This window comes from Penicillium alfredii (genome assembly GCF_028826965.1).
Source record: "Penicillium alfredii strain IBT 34128 chromosome Unknown utg000009l_segment0_segment0, whole genome shotgun sequence".
NCBI lineage: Eukaryota > Fungi > Ascomycota > Eurotiomycetes > Eurotiales > Aspergillaceae > Penicillium > Penicillium alfredii.
Window position 1 is genome coordinate 1892223 of NW_026622706.1, and position 21128 is coordinate 1913350.

The 21128-nt window shown below is 54.2% G+C and overlaps 5 protein-coding genes across 5 annotated transcripts; 4 read left to right on the forward strand and 1 right to left on the reverse strand.

The window, feature by feature from the left end:
- Window positions 1–29: 29 nt before the first annotated feature.
- Window positions 30–1569, forward strand: NUU61_006627 (putative ubiquitin conjugating enzyme E2; the record flags this gene model as incomplete). Its single annotated transcript, XM_056657154.1, has 3 exons — window positions 30–32; window positions 134–469; window positions 547–1569. The coding sequence occupies 3 exons, from the start codon at window positions 30–32 to the stop codon at window positions 1567–1569; spliced, it is 1362 nt and encodes a 453-aa protein (XP_056509954.1).
- Window positions 1570–2478: 909 nt separating this feature from the next.
- On the reverse strand, window positions 2479–6837 carry ssdA (mRNA-binding translational repressor SSD1; the record flags this gene model as incomplete). Its single annotated transcript, XM_056657155.1, has 5 exons — window positions 2479–2518; window positions 2577–3577; window positions 3650–4009; window positions 4079–6681; window positions 6741–6837. 5 exons carry the CDS (start codon window positions 6835–6837, stop codon window positions 2479–2481), a joined length of 4101 nt encoding a protein of 1366 aa, XP_056509955.1.
- Window positions 6838–9118: 2281 nt separating this feature from the next.
- On the forward strand, window positions 9119–10750 carry NUU61_006629 (putative RNA export mediator Gle1; the record flags this gene model as incomplete). Its single annotated transcript, XM_056657156.1, has 2 exons — window positions 9119–9913; window positions 9983–10750. The coding sequence occupies 2 exons, from the start codon at window positions 9119–9121 to the stop codon at window positions 10748–10750; spliced, it is 1563 nt and encodes a 520-aa protein (XP_056509956.1).
- Window positions 10751–11960: 1210 nt separating this feature from the next.
- bgt1 (1,3-beta-glucanosyltransferase Bgt1) lies at window positions 11961–13133 on the forward strand (the record flags this gene model as incomplete). The annotated part of the gene is made up of 3 exons (XM_056657157.1): window positions 11961–12220; window positions 12295–12830; window positions 12898–13133. The coding sequence occupies 3 exons, from the start codon at window positions 11961–11963 to the stop codon at window positions 13131–13133; spliced, it is 1032 nt and encodes a 343-aa protein (XP_056509957.1).
- Window positions 13134–14272: 1139 nt separating this feature from the next.
- NUU61_006631 (putative myosin class II heavy chain (MHC)) lies at window positions 14273–20945 on the forward strand (the record flags this gene model as incomplete). The annotated part of the gene is given in 2 exon segments (XM_056657158.1): window positions 14273–14285; window positions 14305–20945. 2 exon segments carry the CDS (start codon window positions 14273–14275, stop codon window positions 20943–20945), a joined length of 6654 nt encoding a protein of 2217 aa, XP_056509958.1.
- Window positions 20946–21128: the final 183 nt, after the last annotated feature.

The window sequence follows — 21128 nt, forward strand, 5'->3', positions numbered from 1 at the left end:
CGCCAACCGAGAACTCAAAAATCCCAAAAATGGTGCGTGGCTGCCCCGGATCTGCTATCGATAATAATGCGCCGTCCTATCCCGGAAAGGAAACATTCCTGGTGGCAAAAGACTCAACTAACATCATGTCAAGGTCTCCAATCTGCGCCGACTTGCGGCCGACCATGCCGCTTTACACAGCGCCAATCTCCCGCCATATTACCTTCTCCCTCCCGACGATGGGCGGTCCTCGAGCGACGACCTGTCGCATTTGACCGTCCTTCTCACCGGCCCGCCGGGCACTCCATATTCGCAAGGCCTCTGGCGCCTCCGTCTCAAGATGCCTGACGACTACCCAAATAGTCCCCCCAAGGCTACCTTCACGACGCGGATCTGGCACCCCAACGTGGAGGAGCTCACGGGCGCGGTGTGTGTGGATACGTTGAAGAGGGATTGGAAGCCCAAGTTGACGCTGCGCGATGTGCTGGTGGTATGTTGCGCGTGGACTAGCAGATCCTTTGCCATTTAGACATGACCCGGAGCTAATTATACCCGCTGTGCCTCTAGACTATCTCGTGCCTTCTCATTTACCCAAACCCTGACTCGGCTCTCAACTCGGCCGCAGGCTCTCTCTTGCAAGAGGACTACGAGGCCTTCTCTCACCAGGCCAAGCTGATGACCTCCATCCACGCCCGCATTCCGTCTGACCTCCAAGCCTCAGTGACGGAGGCAACAATGAGAGGCGAAGATGCCGGATCGGCGGACCAGGAGAAGGACGACACTCGTGTCGCACACCCGCGCAAACAGCGACGCATTCAAAACGGGACAAATAGGAGTGCCGACCATGCGGCGCAGCCACCGCAAGATCCCCCCGCCACAGACGACATGAGCGACAGCGGGAACGATGACCCAAGCAAAGAAAATGACCCGTCCCTCTCCCCATCCCCCGTGAAACTAGCACCACCAAGCCCCCGCAAAAACGCTCTCGGCAAACGTCCCCTCTCCGTCCTATCCATGCCCGGGCCCGAGGACGCCGACGCGGACATGATGCTCGTCGACTCTGACTCCGAGTCCGAGTCCCAGGTCATGAATTCCGAAAAGAATATCTCTGCCAACACCGCCCCCGCACACCCCTCTGCATCCCCGCGGCGCAAATCGCCCAAGCTTTCCTCCTTCACCCGCGGCGCCCACCCCTTGTCCTCAAGTCGCATGCGCGACGACCTCCTCATCTACGAGGATCTCCCCGAAACATCCATCTTAGCCGTCTCGCGCCGCTCTAGCGGAAACGGCAAAGAGAACTGTGACGCAGTAGGGTTGGCACTCGGCTTGAAAGATAAGCGCGGGCACTCGGCTACGAAGGCTGCCGGTCATGGCAATACCTCGCTCTCTGCGGGCTATGCGCAGCCATTGTCTGCTTCTTCATCATCATCTTCTGCATCACTATATTCTTCCTCCTCTTCCACTGCTGCTGGTTCGTCCACGTCCTCGTCATCATTGAAAGCCTCGAAGAAGTCTGTCGCCGGAGCCCGCAAGGTTTCCTCTTCGGCTGTCGCCAAGGTGAAGCCTCGAATTGGGGTGCGTCGGCTATAAGCTGTCCAAAAGAGGATATGCTTATTGGCGACTGGATCCTCTTCTTCTCTTCTCTTCTCTTGTCTTTTTGGGTGATCGTCTAGATTTTGGCTCATCAGCAAGTGTTCATTCTTATTATACCCTTTGGTTATTTTTGAGTTACGGTTGTTAGCCTCGGGCGTCTTGGTGCATGCACAGAGAAAAGAGGTTATGATATTGGTTGCATTATTAGAACGGGGGCAAACTTGGGGGAAGTTGGCTACTTGGGAGTTTGGTCAATGGTTATTTTTACGCAATGCACTGATAGATGGCTTTGGTTCTTGCAATCCCCTCGTGGTCCGCAATAGATCTGTAGCTTGATAGATCTACTATGAACCTCTGCGTTGAATATCTATTTTGGAACCAATTGCAGCAGACACAATGGGAAGACTACGAGAGCAGTGGGAATATGCAAATAATGTGGATTAAGGGAAAAGCTTTCAGGGTACTCGCGAGCTGCAAACAATCTCTCCACGAATCTTCCAACAACTGCGCAAAATCGCAATTCCCAATAACAGGAGAGCGCAGGAAATAAGCCAGAAAGGGGAGTCGAGGCAAGCTCTGGTACAAGAAACCCTTCTCCGGAAAACAACTAAGAGGCTCAAAACAAACAGACAACCGCTTCAGACATATAACACGGTAAGTATACGAGTCTCAGGACTCAGAGGGGAAATGGTGGATAAAACGCGGGTTGATTGAAAGCCACCGAAAAGAGAAAACTGATACCAAGAAAAAAAATTCCCGATAATGATATGTTCGATCCACATGTGGGGATAGGATTATGTCCGGAGGTGCACGTAAACCTGTCCATGTTCCGCTCGTCCGCAAAAAGAGGTGAAGGGTAGGCATGCAAGAATATATCCCAAGAAAACAAAACCGAGTGTCGTCCCTCTACAGGGCATAGGGGTTCACAGACCGAACAGTGAGGCACCTAGAGAATAATGTGGTTAGCACAAGAGTTTGGATGGGGGAAACATCAATCCACTTACGGAGGGCTCTTGCTCAGGTCAGTCTTCAGAATGATGGGAACGCGCGTCATCTCCGTAACGTCCTGGATGAAATCTCCATTTTCTTCCCTCAGCTTGAACAGGTCCAGGTACTTCTCCTTGTTCGTCAACTTGTTTTCAGGTGCATCATTGGTGCCCGAGGCAATCTTTGGGTCGGAGCGGGTGCGGTGAGGTCCCTGCTGGAGATGGCCGTTGCGGGTGGGGGAAGGCGGCATGCTCTGGGTCGAACGATCACCCGAGTTGAGAGACACACCAGCCGCCTGTTCGGTGACCTCATCCACATCTTCATCGTCATCGAAGAGGGCATCGACATCATCGGCAGACATGGTACCAGTGTCTGTCTGCTTGCGCATGGCCTCATCCTGTTCTCTAGCACGCTCCTTGGCAGCCTCAGCCTCGCGAGCGGCAGCGGCCGCCTGCGCAGCGCGAGAGCTAGATGGCTTCGGGCGCTCGTCCTCGGGAACATAGGCCGACGACGGGACACCCTTCTCCCAGTACAGTTCAAGCACACGAGTGTCCTTGCGGTATTCGGCTTTCTTCAGTGGAAGTTGGTCGCAGTGGACACGCTTCTCGAAGCCATATTCAGGAATGAGAACATCGAAGGCGGACTCGTAAACGCAGAGAACAATTCCCTCGCTGATTAGATCTCCGCCAATCTCGTGGCTCTTTCGGTCCATGTTACGACAGGCTTCGATATGGACACTCTGCTCCTGTGCATTGTGGGCTGAGTCTTTCTTGTTGTTGCAGAGGTCTGCCGTCTTAGTCAAAGACTCCACATCCTCGGTGAACTCCACGGAACCGTTCGAGAGGATGGCCTCGAGCTGACGGTGCACAAGAAGGTCGGGGTAGCGTCGAGAGGGATTGGTAAAGTGGGTATACACCGGCACATTGAGCGTGAAGTGCTGGCGCTGATCGTCTGGAACACCACTACCAACATAATACTTGGCGCGTTGCATGGCCTTGGCGAACAAAGTTTCCATGCCCTGGGGTAAAGGATTAGCGGATATTCAATGAAGCAGTTGTTGTTAAGGTATGAAGAGCCAAAAGTCACTAACCTTGCGCAGGTCGACGTCCTGCACCTTGCTGAGAGAGCTCTGCAGACTTCCACTGCTTGAGGGGTCTATTCCAAAGCCAAGGCGGTTCATTCTCTCCGCAAACAATGTAAGGCGACGAGAGTTAGGCGATGGCTGACGACGCAGGAATGCCTTCTCGGGCATGGCGCTGGCCAGCTTGCGAGCAACGAAGTAATTGGCCTGGTGGCTAAGCTCCTCAACAAGTTCATGAGCCGGGGTGGAGTCGAAGATATTGAATTCGACGGGCACGTTCTCGTCGTCCAGCTGCTGAAGCAGCCGCAGTGCGGGGACATTGGATACCCGGTTGCCAAACCGAGCTTCGCGGAACTTGCCGGCAATGGCCTAAAAGTAATCCAAATTAGCTTGGAAAACAATGGGATGATGGGAGGTAACTTGATGTCAGGTACTTACGTTCAACAGTTGGATGTTGTCCGCAGTAATGCCGGAGCTCGTAGCAGCTGCCTTGCCCTCAATTACCGAGTTCACTTCGTCATAGCTAAGCCGGCCGGCGCTCTTGATGACACCCTTTCCGATCCAGACATCATCGTCGACTGCACCAGTTTCCGGGTTAGCCTGGAAAACCACACTGACAGTGAGGCGGTCTTCTCCGGGGAGCAAGGAGCAGAGCTCGGTGCTCACTCGGGGCGGCAGCATGTTCATAATGCGGTCAACCAAGTAGACCGCAGTGCCTCGCTTCTTGGCTTCGCGATCGACCAGAGAGTTACCCTTGACGAAATGAGCAATGTCAACCACGTGAACACCAATTTCAATCTTTCCATCGGCAAGTTTCTTGACGTGGAAAGCATCCTCGAGCGACTTAGTGTCAACGGGGTCGATGGAGAAGATGGTCTCTTCGCGGAAGTCACGTCGAGTGGCCAGGGCGTCGCCCTCGCTGGAGACAGTCCAATCCTCCCATCCGATACTCTTGAGGACAGCATCAGAGAAATCGTCCGATGCGAAGTTGTTATCACGGAGAAGAGCATCCGTCTCAACACGCAAGTCACCCATCTCTCCCAGTTGTTCGACAAGAGTGCCGAAGGGGTGCAAAGAGGTGATTGGCCATCTCTTGATAGAAGCAACAAAGATCCGATTGGCGTAGTCCTGGTGCTTTTCGACGAAGTCTCGGGGAGCCTGCTCAGTGGGGATGGCGATCAGGGGCACCCGCTTGTCGGTAGGCTTGAACCAAACGATCTTGGGCTTGTCCTGGTGACGATCATGGTGAGAGCGACCGTGGGCACCATCCCTGGCCTGCCGCTCAGCCTCCTGCTTCTCCTTCGTCGCCTGGCTGCTGGGACGGAGGAGACCCAAGGTCCCCGAGAACATCTGGCCGGCAATGCGCTCAATGACCGCAACCACGTGGCCAGCATACAGGGGTTTTTGTTCATCGCTGATTTCATCCTCCTCGACCAGCAGAAGACTCTGACCTTCAACTTCGACGTCATCGTTCTTCTTCTGTGTGGGGCGCTGGCGGAGACTACCACGACGACGGATGCTTCCATCCGGACCGACTTCCTGCCTGTCACCGTTGGAGTCGGACCGACCGAGCTTGTCGTTCCCGGCGTTGCTTCCGGAGCGCGCATCGGTAATATCCTTGCGTTTCTTTTTCTCCTCCTTTTCTTTCTTCTGGGACCACACTTCGTCAACGTCCAGGAGCTCGATCGCAACAAAGTCCCCTTCAAGGGCGCGGTTCCGATCTTTACTACCGCAAATAAAGATGTCGGCATCCAGATCCGTCGTGGTGACATAGGCATCAGATCGGTTCTTCTTATTGACACGCAGGGTGCCTGCGACCAGCTGACCGTTGCTGAGAAGGGCAGGCAGATTTGCCTGGGGCAAGTAAGGTGTGAAAAGCGTCTTCCGCTGTTGCTGTTGTTGCTGTTGTTGCTGCTGAACAGACAGCTGCGGCGGGGCGTGTTGGCTCGCCTGAAGACCCATGCCCTGTCCGTTCTGCTGCTGCAGAGCCTGGAGCTGTGCAAGCTGCAGGGGATTCAGCTGCTGGTTCCCAAACATTTGGGGTGGTGCCATCATGACCTGTCCTTGGGGCAGCTGGATAAGCTGCGGCTGGCCGGGGTACTGGAATTGGCCGATGGAGCCCATCGACTGGTTCATAGAAGGCCGCGAGCGGTGACCGGGCTGAAATCCACCACCCTGTTGGCCGAAGGGTTTCTGCTGGTCCTGGCCCTGGTTTTGGTTGTTTGGCTGACGCCAATTACCGTCAAAGTTCCGAGACGAAGAGCGCGCGTGTCCCGGTTGACTCCCACGGCGCTGGTTATCACCGCTGGACGCATCACTGGGCGCAGGGAACTGGAAGCCGCCCGCACCACGTCCCGACAGGGAGCCCCGGTTTCCACCAATGGCCATCGACTGGCTTCGACCATGACCACCAGCCCGGATGTTGCCCGCCCGCTGCAGGCCGAGTCCTTGAGGAGCTGGGGAAGAATTAGACGCCGGCTTGTCATCAGAAGCGGATTGATTGTCCGAGCTGCTGGCTCCAGGAGCGGGGGCTGGGAACTGGAAGCCAGAGGCGGTTCGCTTCTGCTGCGCAAGCTCCGCAGCCTTCTTGGCCTCCGGGAGAGCAAGGGAGTGGCGGCGTTGATGGCCACCGCCCGGGGGACCACCACGACCGCGACCATGATTGGAGTTTTCGTTCTTCTGGTTGTTCTGGCCTTGCTGGTTGAACTCAGAATATCCAGACGCGCCCGAGGATGGCGCCGGGGGTGGGCCCATGGCAAGACCCGGAAGGGCAGACTGGTTCCGACGGTGCGAGTGTTGGCCGGGCGTGTTCATGGGAACGCCGAGCTGCTGTTGCTGCTGCGGCTGCTGCTGCGGGAACTGGAATGCGTTGACCTGTGGAGAAACACCGCCCATGGAGGCACCAGGAGAGAAGCCCGGGACTTGGCCCAATTGTTGGGGCTGCAGCAAGCCCATATTGACGTATTGTTGGTGTGTAGCAGCGATCTGTTGCTGTTGCTGCTGGAGCAGCTCAATCTGTTGTTGAATGGCCAGTTGTTCCACTAAACCGGGGGAGTCAGTCACAACGATTGCAGCCGAGGGAAGTCACGGGGGATCATACTCATCAACGGGGTTAGCTCAGATGGACTTCTCCGATGAGCAATATGGAGCTTGCGGCCAGCGGGGCCTGGCACCCCGGATTGGCCCTGCTGATCCATGATCCCTGACGAAGAATATCACTGTAGAGTGTAAGACGCAAGTGGGCAAAATGGATCCGGCGACAGGAGAGACTGGAAATGCCGTGAAAGGCAGTCGAAAAAGTCGGATCGCAAGCCAATCGTGAGTGATTTCTTGGAGGGTATGTGCGGACGATAGTTTCAACACGGAAGACGTGAATTGTACTATAAGGAAGAGAGTGTGTCAGCAAAGGTGAGGGTCGGTGTGAAGTAACGTGGAAAAGCGAGCAGGCGAAGAGGCAAAAGACGTGAAGCCGTGGCCCAAGACCGAAAGAACAAGTGTTGGGAAGGAGGGTTGGGAGGAAGCTGCAAGACGCTCGCCTTCGCCTCGACCGTTTTCACCCCGGGCGGAAAGAAGTAGAGGACCTTCTGACGACAAGCACGCAAGACAGAAAGGGGGAAAGCTACGGACATTACGAGGCAGGTAAAACCGTCACCCCGCAATCCGATCAGCTATGATTTTCTTACCTGCAAGAAGGGACTAATGATGACCTCCGAGCCCTAGCATTCCAAAATGACGTCTGCGCTGTCTAACGTGGGATGATCGCTATTTTATTTGCTTCGGTGGTTCAGGCTCACGAAGCAATGGCAACCTGTGCGAGACAGATAGCAGAAACAGTCGAATCAATTGTACGAATGCGACTTGGGTCGATTGACTCAAAGACCGACTGGAGGGGTGGGACGAAGCTCGATTCAAAGCACACGATGGGGAAGGACCGAAGCGGATGAAGCTCTCTGCTGGCAAGCACGGCAACCACCGAAAAAGAGGAAAAATTGGACGGGATCCTCGAGGGGGTAACTGGCAAAAGTTGGACTCGACGAGGCACCGTAAAGAAGCCGATGGAAACGAGCTTTCTAAGGATTCCCAAGAAAAGGAAGCAATCCAAGATGAACGTTTCCAAAGAGAGTGACAACAATCGTTGGAATTAGAGGGATGGAATAGACGATGAAGACATCGACTAATTCTGAAGGAACGATGGGTTAGGGGGAAGAGAGAGATGGAAACAGAGGGGGGGGGGAAAGGAGAAGAAGAGGTGATGTACAAAGAGAGACGTGTGGGGAGACTGAGCGAGCACTGGGTATGGAAACGGGAGGGTCGGTCCTGTAATGACAGTACGGGGCTAATCATCGGGCGGTGGAGTGGGACGAGATGGAGCAGTCAGTGGTAAATATGGTAAATACCGTGACTGTCACAGGCCGAACGCCACATCGTCAGTCCATGGATGATCTCCATTGCTACCACTTCTTCATCATCCTGATGCATCCGTAGACTTCCCCCATACACGACATAGCCTTATTTCAGAGAATACTAGGAATGGACAGGATTCCCCATGGTGGTCGATTGTGGTTTCACCGACGTGAATCAGGGACCCCTCCTTGATTATTACCAACTATACCTTAGGCACTACTAGTGAGTTGGCTTTGGTCTTAGGGCGATCAAGGCGTGTCCGTTGGGGTCTGATGATGAGGCCAGCTTAGGGCGAGGACGGTCCCGCAAAATACCCCAAAGAAACTTGAGGGTTGTCCAAAAATCCCGGGTGTTTTGTCTATCGCATGTGTCTAATCAAGGAGCTCCCATCCACAAGCTCCGGCTTTAAATGGATGATGCTCACGATGATGCAAAGGAACCACAGTTGCGCGCGGGTCCGGCTGACTCAGCGTGGAGGCTGGAGCCCTCGTAATTTATTTCCCCGAAGGCCTCTCAACGCCTCATCGCAATTGCTTGATTCCAAGCTGACTTCGGGGTGTTTGTTTGAGAGCGGTATGTGGATTTCATTCATATTCTTTTTCCCCCGCAGTGTGAATGCCCTCGAGCAAATAAAATCCGTTGCATTCTGCTAACCATTGTCGCGATTGTAGCTTGGGATCGCATGGAGTCGCTATTCAGAGAACTACGCGATTGTTGACGGTCCCTTATTCATGGGACAATTGACAATCGATTCGCTCGCTATTGACCCCGATTGTCTTACTTTCAAATTCAAAGCTCGACTCCCCAACCAAGCCCTCTAAACCCGCCTTCTTCGAACTACTCGCGACTGGTACTCCGCGACTCAAACGAATGCGAGAATACACTCCTTCACTTTCCACTACTCAAATGATACCATGAATCCTCTGATCGCAATCTTCACTGCGCGTGGCTAAGCTGGGTTCACAACAACTAGCAACTCTACGCGTTCCCTTTTCTCCTTCACCTAACCCGACTACGAAAATCCCTACCTACCCCGAATTCGGCCATACCTTCACACTCCTCAACATCCTCAACATGACTCGAGGAAAGATCCACGTGCCGCCTCTGGATAGTCCATCCAAGCAGCTGATCCTCGACCTTGCACGAGACCTCGAGCAGGTCAAGCTCTTCAACACCGAACTGAAAAAGGTCAAGGCCTATGAGCGAAAGACCTTCTACGAGAATCTTGACCGCGTCGACCGCGAACGAGAAGCAGTGCATACGGCTGCCCTCGATGAAGCAGCGGCTTTCCACGACCGACTCCGTGAAGAGGCCGAAAGCACGCTAAGGGAATACCTCCGGGCAGAGGAAGAAGAGCGCCTTCGAAAGGAGGAGGCAGCTCGCCGGGAGCAAGAACGCATTGAACGCGAGCAGGTCGAGAAACGGCGCCGTGAACAGGAGGAGGCGGCACGTGCCGAGGCGGCGCGTAAAGCCCAAGAGGAAGCTGAGAAGAAGGCTGCGGAGGAGGCCGAGCGAGCGCGGCGGGCCGCGCAGGAGGAGAAGGAATGCAAGGAAAAAGAACGGCTTGAAGCTGAAAAGCGAAAGCAGGAAGAAGCAGCCAAGAAGGCCGAGCAGGCCAAACAAGAGGCCGAGCAGCAAGCTCGAAGCCAACAACAACAGAAGATCGGTGGCGGGCGCCTCACCGATCAAGAGATTCAGACCCAGGAGCGTTATGTCAAGCTTCACAAGGTTCTCAAAGAAATGCGGACGTGGTTGCGCAATACGGCCAAGCAGCAACCCGCGGTCAAGCAGGCTATGGGGGACATGCGCCGGTCCATCAAAAAATGCGTTGGTCAGCTTCGAGATGGCAAGGGCGCCAACAAGCAGCAAGTATGTGCCGGCTATCTTGTACAATCACCCTCATTGATTCGAATACTGACAGGCCTGCTTGGCTTCTAGATTCAGCAGATTCGTGCGGAACTTGAGAAAGCATCCTCTATTCCCGAGCCCAGCGTAGATGTCCGCCAATTTTTCGCATTTCCTCCTGAGCGTATCGCAAACACCGAAAACAAGGTGCCGGCTCTACTGATTTATGGACTCAACGTCTTCGCCAAGTCGTTGATCTCTGCGCTTATCAACGAGGCATCCATCAACCTCACCCACGCCGAACCGATCGGCATTGTGGCCGCACAAATCTTCTCCATGGATGGATTCATGTATCAGGGGATCCACATGTCCGACATTCTCTGGGCGAAGTACCGGGTGGTCTGTCCGGCTCTCTGGGGGTTCACTGGTAACGAGAAGACCGAGGCCGGCCGACAGGCGCTGGGCTGGTGGCGCGAAGAATCCGGCGGCCCCTTCATCAGTGAACAAGCCCACTTGGACCGAATGACGGCCCTGGGCGCTGGATTTGCGTCGCTGACTCTTCGCAACTTTGGCCGGACCCAACGCCAGAACCCCTTCCCCAACACGATTTTTTGGTCGTCGATCCACAAGATCTTGGCTATTCCTGCCTCGGAAATGCCCGAAACCCAGATCACTCTGTTGGGGTCCATGCTGCGGTACTCTGGCGACAGAATCTTGGGTTTCTTTGGGCAGGTTGGCCTAGTTGTCATGCGCAAGGCCGTTCTGGATCTGCCGCCGTCTTTGCCCCGACAAACTATGAGTGTCAATCAGCTGAAACTCCTCAAGGAGCTGTACTTACGCGAGAAGAATATCGACCTGTAAAGCTGGTGTGTTCTTTCTTCCGAGTGATGTGGTTGGGGGTTTTTGGAGTTTCGGATCATCTTGTGCCCTTATTCCAAGCCATGGCTGGGTCATGTCTACAGCGAGCACAGCATTTAGGTCTCTGGAAGCAGAAAACAATGAATAACTCGATCTAATACTTTTGATACTCTTGCCAAAGCGTCATAGTACGACATAAACCACAAGGCCTCTGTTTAAAGCTTAAGACAATTCACCATTAAAGTATATCGTGATAACTCCCAGGCTGATCAACCTAACTTGACCACTCTTAGCCGCGACACACGCTGTGTGTTTGGAAAGGACTTCTAACAGAACCAAGTCTGAGTCGAAAGTCCAGTCCTGTTGAATTGGAGCCGCCGACCATGAGTTTTCAGGGACTCGGCCTCAGCAAGAACATGAAGGTGTCTTTGATTGGAATTTTGGGTGTTTCCAGGTCTCTGGAGATCTGGTTCTGGTGCAAGGCTATTTGGACATGGTTGAAGAACAGTGGTGAGGATAGTGGAGTAGAACAATAAGGTTGGGGTTGTATACTCTTCGGTTGTTCTGTTTATATATTCTCCACTCTGACGATACGAAATCAGTCGAAGGGCTGCTAATTATAAAATCATAGAAAGTACTTGATGCTTTTTTTTTTTTTTTTTTTTTTTTCTGAAGATTGAAAACCGATACAGAATTTGTAGATATTTCATGGTCAAGAGGATGTACCTCGTACGAGCCGGGTCACATCCCCAAGACCTGCTCTTTCAGGCTCGTAGGGCAGAGATCGAGCTTGGCCGATCGATTCCTGCATTTCTCCGGCTCCACAGTATTTGGACTTGGGGATTTGGTGAGGACTGTACATAGAATCAAATAAGATACATAAAATATAAAATATAAAATAAAATAGAATAAACAAAATAACATAAACAAAAGATACTGTCTGAATCAACAGTCGATCCAATCATAATCAAAGGACCCTGAAACCCTGAAAACCCACCGGTTTCACTGTCATTTGGCGCCTGAAAAGCTCGGCAGCCCTGCCCGTGCTAAAGTCGGGGTTCGCCCCCTTCTCTCCATTCTCCATTCTCCATTCTTTCCACCACTTTTGACCTCCACTTTTTTCATTCTTTTGATAAAAATTCTCCGTTCTTTTTGTTACTGTCACTCTCTTGTCTTTTATTGGCCACTCATTCATTCGCTCTTTTCGCACATCATGCGTTTGACTGGTCTTCTTCCCCTACTCCTGGCTGCCGCCCCGGCGGTGGATGCCGCCCGTGGGAAGCTGGGCTTCTCGCTGGGCAACAGAAATGCCGACGGATCCTGCAAGTCACGGGAGGACTATGAGAACGACTTTGATGCTTTGAAGGATTTGACCAACCTCGTCCGCACTTACTCCGGCACCGAGTGTCACACCCCCGAAAGAATCCTGCCTGCCGCCAAGGCAAAGAATTTCAAGGTGGTCCTGGGGATCTGGTAGGTTTTCCCATTCTACTCTCCCCGCGAGTGCCCAATTGGAGCTGATTTTTAACTTCTTTTGAACTCTCTAGGGTCGGCCGCGCCCCGAGCAAGGATGACGAAGGCACCAATGATGCTTCGTTCAAAGGTGACTGGGCTGCTGTCAAGAATGCGATCTCGACTTCTGGACAGGATGACGCCGTTCATGCCATCACTGTCGGCTCGGAGGCTCTCTACCGGGGCGACTTGACCGGACCGCAGCTCCACCGGTACATCAAAGTGGTGCACGACTACGTGACCAAGGAATTGAAGAACGACAAGCTCCTTGTCGGTACCGCCGACAGCTGGAACAAGTTCGCCGACGGAACCGCGGACAGTCTCTTCACCGAGGAACCCATTGTGAAATATGTGTATGTGGAATCCGGTCCATTTCTTCATTATATCTCTCGCGCTAATTTTCCCAACAGTCTGTCCAATGCCTTTGCCTACTGGCAGGGCCATAAGGCTGAGGAATCTCACTGGACGTACTTCGATGACATGTCAAAGGCGATGCAGCACATCCAGAAGGTTGCTGGCGACAAAGCCGACCAAATCACGGTTGTCAATGGCGAAACTGGCTGGCCTACCGGTACGTTTCCCAAACTTCTTCTCCCACCTGTCCATCATTCTGTGCTGGAGTACTAACCCTCTCCGAGACGGTGGCTCCGACTACGAGGCGGCCAAGGCTGGTACGCAGAACGCCAAGACCTTCTGGCGACAGGGTGTCTGCGGTATGCTCGCATGGGGTGTTGACCTATTCTACTTCGAGGGCTTTGACGAGTCGTGGAAGCCCGACAGCAAGGGCGACAACGGCAAGATGGCCGACGAGAAGCACTGGGGTCTGTTCAAAGGTAACCGCGATTTCAAGTTCGACACCGCCTGCCCGAAATAGATGGCGATCCACTGAATTGTGTGTGGGAGATATCCTATTTCTTCGGATTGTACTGTTTTTCGAATGAGATGAATCATATAGAGACGATTCCCGGGTGCAATTGGAAATAATTGAGTTGTATGTGTTCACTCTACATGTTGGAGGTACAGGCACTGTACAGTGTAATCTACAGTATTCCCGAGGCCCGGTAATTGCCCGCGGAACCGTGGTTCTTCTACCCCTGAAATCCGACACGAACCGCGTCTTGCTTGTTTTTCGCGTTTTTTCCTTTGCCATTGAGTATTCTGTTTTCTTTTGTTTCTTATGTTCTCTCACACTGAGACTCCGGCAAGGGAGTGAGCGTATGACACCATCACTCGAGGTGCCGAGTCCTCAAATTGTGGCGGTCAATCCCTTCTGCGTTGGGTTCTTGGGTACCTGCGCAGGCAAGGGTCAGAATGGACCCATAATTCAAGCCATGATTTCTTTCCTTGATATTATTGTGATGTATATTATGTATCGCCTGAGCGCACCCCAAACAGCCTTCTCCAAGGTGAACTCGTAGCAAATCATTGTCGGACGTGTATTTCTTATGGGTTGTACTGTGTACCCGCAGCTGTGCACAGACTCCTTATAGTTGGCTAAGTACCAGTGACCTGCAAATTATTGTATGGGGGCGAGCCCACCGACGATCGAGGGCGTGACGAGACAAGACTGGCCTCTCTCTCTTTTTTTTTCTTACCGTTTCCCCTTAGTGGCCCCGACACTTTCCCACCTTGTCCTTGCGTGTCTACAGAGACAAAGAGAGAGAACGTGTGATTCTCTCTTGCGTTCCAATTGGGAGGATTTCCGCGAAAAGACAGCCTGTCTTTCCCTCGGGGCTGTCTGTTGCCAATCTTTTGAATTCCGGTTGGATTTCCATGCGTCAACATTCTGGAAGATAAGTGGAGCGGCAAGCAAGTGCTTGCTGCAGGAGTCGACACGGAAGGTGTGTATATGTGATTGATACAATTCAATCTTTGATTCTTTCTTTTGACTTGGACTTTCGCTTTCGCTTTTTTCTTTTTTTGGTGTGCTGCTCTGGAATTGGAATCCCCCCCCCCCCTTCTCCGCGTTGCCACGCGATTCGAGTCTCTCCCTTCGGTTCTACCCCTCCAGCAATGCTGATACCCCGTGTTGGATCGCTGTCCAGATCTAGATCCCTCTGTCTCTTCCGCTTTCTCGGCGTCTTCTCCACCGTTTCACCCGACAGACACGCGCCCCGTTCGCGACGAATCGCGTCCGACACCGTCTCTGCTCTTGTCTTCTCCGCCAGACTCGAGTCCGTCGGTTGCTGGTTCCCCTGCCCAGCGACATTCTCCGAGTATCACCCTCGACCCCCCGCCGCTGCCATTCCTCACATTCCAACGATCTGGGGAATCTCTGACGTCGTCACCGGATAATCGGAGGGCTGAAAGTAGCGTCTACTATACTACGGCCTGGGGATCTCCGTATGCGGCACCCAGCACCCGGAGATTGTCGCTGACTCTCAGTCAATACGCCGGTGTTGATCACGGATCTGGTGATAGCTCGCCAGTCGCGTCGGTCATCAATTATACCCAGCTCCGGAGATCGTCTGCCACGAACGGTACCCTTCAGCAGTCGCCTGAGCGAGACCAAGGCCAAAAGGCAGGCAAGTCGATCAGGGATTTTACCCAGGATTGGATCAATCAGTACCTCTCGGGCCAGCCCAGAACCGAGCGCAGCAACTGGTTGAGCGACGATTCAGGAAGTGAGGCACCATCGTTCTTCACTGCGCAGAATCAACTAGCAGACGACCAATCAGACGACTGGCTTGGTTTGGAGGACGACTTTCGCGACGACCTGTTGAAAACACCCAAACTTGCGGATTTCGTTGGTCGGAGAGCTGCTGCACGCGCCAAAGTCAAGAAGACTTCGCACAAACGCACAGATACCTTGCGCCAGGAGGACTTTTGGGGATTCGCCTACGATAAGGACCCCCCACAGAACACCATGTCAGACCTTCAGGACTCCCAATCTCCTACTGAGGTGACCTCGCCCGTCGAGAAGCCGCTGCCTCCCCCACCGGCAAAGTCAACAGAAGAATCGCCGGCACCTACGAATACAGAAGGCCCTTCCAGGCCGGATCCTGTGAAGAGGCAGGCTTCTGACATTAACAGAACATCCACTCAGACCCCGAGACGAAGGAAGAAGCTGAATTGGCGTGGGAAAGCATGCATCATCGAACTGCCCCTGCATGATAAGCGAGGCTCGGAAGAAACAGGGCATCACCTTTTGAGCCGCAGAGATGTCGAAAATCGATTGAAGAAATGGGAAGAGGAAGGATATGATGTTCGTGGATTCAGTATTGGAGACACAGACAACCCCTCTGAGCCGACCAGCCTCGGGGGCCTTAGTCGTCCTCTGTTCCTCGATGGATTTGATGTACCGGAGAACACCAACGGCCAAAAATATGTCGTCAACTTTCCCGACAAGGCCGTCTGGGATGCCTACGTTGCCAATCTGCAAGAGGAGAAGCTGCGCGCGCTCGGCGTCTCATTTGGTGACGACGAGCCAGGGCCCTCCATTTCCCCAGGTCCGGCAACCCAGTCTACCACGCCATTCCCCGGCCTCATCGCGTCGCCGCCGATTCCCACTGCCTCCGTAGGAAGCAACCCGCTGGCTGCGGTCCACCCCTTCTCACCTCATTTTGGCCAGACGACGGCAGCCACTAGTGCGAACATTGGGTCTTTGGCTTCGCCTGCCTCGCAATTCGGCGTGCAGACACCATTCATGGGCGTCGAGCAGAACATGATGTCTGGCTTCCCGTTCCAATTCCAGCCCACGCCTCCTGCTCAAGGCTCTATGACGCCGCAGAGCCTCATCAATGCTCGCCAAGCGAACGCGTCGACTGGGCCTGGCGGACTGCACAACTTTTCATCCATGCTCTCTCCTGTTTCGCCGCTGCATGAGCAAGGGCCCTTCCACCCTGGCTTCAATGATAAAGACTTTTTCGGCAATGTCCATGAAGAGGGGTTGCCGTTCCATTACCCCCAGACCCCTGTCAATGGACACCCGGATCATTTCCACGCGTCGAATGTGGAGATTGCTCACCCGACTCCCCGTGGGCATGGTCATAATTTGAGTGAAACTCTGCAAAGAGGGCTGGACCAAATGACACATCCGGACTACCACTTGGAGGAGTCAATTGAACGGCAGCTGGATGAGGACGATCATGATACCGGCCACCAGGGTCTTAACCCCGATCTGGTCCAGTCTCGGTGGGCATTGCCGGATAATGATCATCATAAAGCCCAAAATATCTCCCATCAAACACCCCACATGTTCTCCCAACAACAGGATCAGTTCTATGGAGGGCAATATCCACGCGAACATGGGCACGAGGGTTCTGATCTCGATACAAACCCCAGCGTGACGGGGTCACCGCACACACGTGGTATCATGCCGAACCAGGGGTCCTGGCATGAGCCGCATCAAAGCGCTGGCTCATTCCAGGGTCATCATTCGAAGCTCTCAGGATCATCACTTAACGTCGGGGCGAGGGAGTTCGACCCTACGGCTTCTTTGGCACCTCAGCCTGCACCATTTGGAAATAATACGTTCCAGTTCGGTGGCATGAACCAACAAGGATTTGGTTTCGCCCCGGGACTGGGCTTTGCTCCCACTGGAATGATGGATGGCTCAATGAATGCAGATGTCAATCCAGACCCCAAACCAAACCCCGGAGGCTTCAAGTTCTCTGCGGCCTCATTTAATGTGGATGCGCCTGTATTCAACCCATCTGCTAGTCTTAATTCAAACGCCAGCTCCGAGCAACCGTCGGCCCCTCGGACCAAGATCTTTGGCGACATTGATCTTTCCGAGGTTTCGAAACCGGCGAAGAAATCTAAAGCGATCCCCATTGTGCGGCCCGACGAAGTTGAGCCTGAGACCAAGCAAGAGGAAACTGAGACTGTTGACAACGAGAACGGGCGACCTGTTCCGACAGACCGCCACAAGCGTGCCCGCCGGGGTATTGGCCATGCTCAAGGCGAGGCTCGGTATAGTATTTCAACACACCCCCTGGGCGAGACCAACAACATCCAGCCCTCGAGTACGCTCCCTACTCTGGCAGAAGGCAAAGAGAATGCCCAACCTGAGGAAAGCAAGTCTGTGGACCGCAGGGGTACGCCCGCCAGTGAGGCTACCACGTGGACTTTGTTCGACGTGAAGAACGAAGGCGGTGCAAACAGATCCCGTACTGCATCTCCCGTCCAAGCTGAAAACTCTCACGAGGTATCTCAAACGGAGCATAAGGATTCTGCGGCTGCGGCCACAAAACCGGAGCCTGAGCAAACCGCGACCCAAAAGACCCCTGAGCATGCAGCTACGGAATCCAAGGACTCCACCAAGAGCGCAATGCTGTCACCCACAGCCAAGCCGTTTGAGTTCAAGCCCGTCGTTCCCAGCTTTGTCCCGACCTCGGTCCAGCCATCGAAATTTGCTGAGAAGGAGCCAGCTAAGCACCAACCGGCAGAACAGAAGCCAACGGAGCAGAGGCCTGCAGAGAAGAAGCCCGCCGAGAAGAAACAAGGTGGCCTTATGGCTTCTCGCTTCGCTACTGATAGCCCGCCGCCCCAGCCAAAGAAGTCGTCGCCCAAAGAAACCAAAGACGACAAGGCTCAGCTGCAAGTGCAAACACCGCAGGCCGCCGCCCCTAAGTATGGCAAGCACTTCAACGAGGACTCCGCGGGCGAATCGCCGGATGACGAGGAGTTGAACGCTATTATGGAACAGCTCAACGACTCGGACGTCGGCATCGAAAGACAGGGTACTCCTCTTCCGCCGCAACAGCTCGTGGACTCTGTGAGTGGTCCTACTAAAGAACAACGTTTCGGGTCTGCGAAGGCAAGAGGTGACGCGCCCAGCCCTAGCCCCGGTGGGGGTCCGAAGAACTACAAGCTCGACATTCCCAAACTGGGCTCGGACGCTGATGCCCAAAGTGTGGCCACTTTTTCTCCGCAAAAGAGTGTTGTATCTCGTCTGCAGTCGCCTGTTCGCCAGCTTATTACCGAGAACGACCATGTCAGCGATTGGGACGACATGATCTCTTCGGGCGAGGATGAGAAGTTCATGAACCGGAATCGATTCTTCGACCGCCGAATCAATGATCTCGTTGGCTCCGCTCTGGACGACCGCCTCACACCCATGGAGCGTGCTTTGGCTGTTATCCAAACGTCCGTGGCATCAATCGCCTCCGGCACCGTAAGCAGGAGAGTGCTGCGCAGCACATCTGCGGAGATTGAAGACAGCGATGCTGACGATGAGGACGATGGCGAGCATGAAACATCTTCGGCCAGGGCTCGGTCACCTCACCATATGAGGGATCGCAAGCTGGATATGCTGAAGAATGTTGTCATGGAGGCTTTGGTTACCCATGATCTGCCCCATCGTGTACCGCCGCCTTCCAGCCATGGCGATATGTCGCAACTCAAGGAGAGCATTGCTGAGCTCCAGGCCCTCACAATCAAGAAACTGGCCCAAGACCCTATCGGGGAAATGCGCGAGATTGTCGAGGAAACCATGGCTAAGCAGTTGGCCCAGCAAACCCCGCGGATGTCGGATGCCGACGAGATCGGCGCGGACAGCTTGATGCTTCAAATTGACGGGCTCAAGAGCATGTTGCGGTTGGCTGACGAGCGTGCCGAGAACGAGTACAAGACGCGCCGGGATGCCCAAGATTCCTTGGCCCAGCTCCAGCATCTTTTGAAGGTGGCCGAAGAGGACGCTGCCCGTCACAGTGCTGCCGCTGAGGACGCTGAATCTCGTCTTCTTCAGTTCAAGGAAGAGAAGATTCCCTACTTCGAGAAGATGCAGTTCCGTACCGAGTCCCTTTCCGAGGAGAGCGAGACACTCAAGGTCACCATTGCCGAGCTTTCCACGAAGAATATCGCCCTTGAAGGCACGCTGGACGAGTACCGTGTCTCAAGCGATCACTTCCGGCGCCAATTTGAAACCTCCAAGCGTGACAATAAATCTCTCCACGAGACCGTTGATCACCTGAGGACTCGCATTGAGGATAGTATGACCGCTCGACAGAACATGGCCGAGAAGTTCGACCACCTCCAGGCTGACATGGTGAACGCAACGGCCGAAATCGCACGCGAGCAAGCTCAATGGCGCAGGAAGGAGGAAGAGAAGACCGCCGCGTACAATGAGCTGCGTGCCTCTCATGCCCGTGAAGTCAAGCTGCGCGAAAAGCTGGAGCACGATATCAGCGAATTCGAGAAACAGGAGAGGGAGGCCGTCAAGCTGAGATTCATCCATGAGCAATCACAACAAGAGAATGGCCGACTTGAGGAGCTGATCACCAGCCTGCGGTCCGAGAACCATGACCTGCAACTCAAGGCTTCTCGCTTCGAGCGCGAATTCAACGAAGCTCGTGAGAGCAGCCGTGTGGAGATTCAACGTACGCGATCCTCTATGGAAGCGGACCTGGATGCCTCTAACAGCCAGGTTAACATTGTGCGCGCCGAGCTGGAAGCCCAAATCACTCGCCTCCAGAACCAGATGGATAATGTGCGCATGGACGCTGACACCTCCCGGGAACGTTATGAACTGCTTCTGGAAGAGGCCAATGAATCCAAGGCTGCTGCCGTGGCTGCTGTTACCGAGTCTAAGGAACTTGCTCTTGAAGACCAGCGCAAGATGCATGAGCGGGGTCTCAATGACCTCCGTGAACGCCATGCTCGTGCCCTTCACAACTCGTCTGAAGACCGCTCACGCGGGGAGAGCCACCTGATGGACCGCCTGGCTCTGGCGGATGACAAGACGCAACATCTACAGGAGCGGGTGCAGCACCTCGAAGAAAAGCTTGAGATCGCCCAGTCTGCTGCTCGTGCTGCTGCCGAAGTGGCTCACAGTGCTAAGGCAGGCCCTGGCTCATCCCCGACCCCTGCGGCACCCTCTCACTCGACTTCGCCATCCATGTCCTTCAGCAAGGGACCCTCAGAGCCTGACAGGATCTCTCCTCAGGCCCTGCGTGAATCGATCTTTGTTCTTCAAGATCAGCTCCAGCAGCGTGAGACGCGGATCGAGGAGCTCGAGCAAGAGGCTGCCTCCGTGGACAAGGATGCTCCCAATAAGGTCAAGGAGAGGGACACTGAGATTACCTGGTTGCGAGAGCTTCTCGGCGTCCGCATCGACGATCTGCAGGATATCATCAAGACTCTATCCCAACCGACGTTCAACAAACATGCCGTTCGCGATGCAGCTATTCGCCTGAAGGCCAACCTGCAAATGCAGCAGCAGGAACGGGAGCGCGCCATTTCCGGGAATGGCCTCCCATCACTGCCCTCCATCTCCGACATCACCGCTTCGCCACGCGCTCTTCCTCTGGCTGCCGCGGCTGCTTGGGGTAACTGGCGCAAGGGTCGGGAGAATGCCAATGGGAGCTCAGATCAAACCCCGTCGAAGCCCAGCAATGCCGGCGCCTTCCTGTCGGGGCTCTTGACACCTCCCAGTTCCCACATGCGCCAGAATGTCCAGCACACCAGTGCCTCGGGACGAGCCTATTCGGAAAGCCGGCCATTGCGGGGGGTCAGCACCCCCAGAAGAGGTTCCCTTCGCCAGGAAGCTCCTGCTGCGGAACCGCCCAAGACTCCACCGCTTCTGCGTCGCTCGAGCTATGACCACGATGCCGAGCCGGCGAATTACGAAGAAGACAACTTCGCAGATGATGGTGAGAGCACGGGTGACGGGATGGTTTCGGCGTCGCCCAAGGACACGACCGATGAAAGCCCGTTTGGGCCACAGATCTCCGCCCAAGAATGATCGCGCATTTGATTTGAATCTTTTCTAGACTGTTTTGAAAGCTCTTTGTTCTCGATTTTATTTCTTGCTTTTTCTCGGGCTATACTGCCAAATCTCTCCTGTCTTCCTCCATTCTGGGTTTTTTGAAGCTTGCAGCGCTCTCCCTCTTTTTTTTTTTTTTTTCACTTTCTTTCCTGTCGTTTC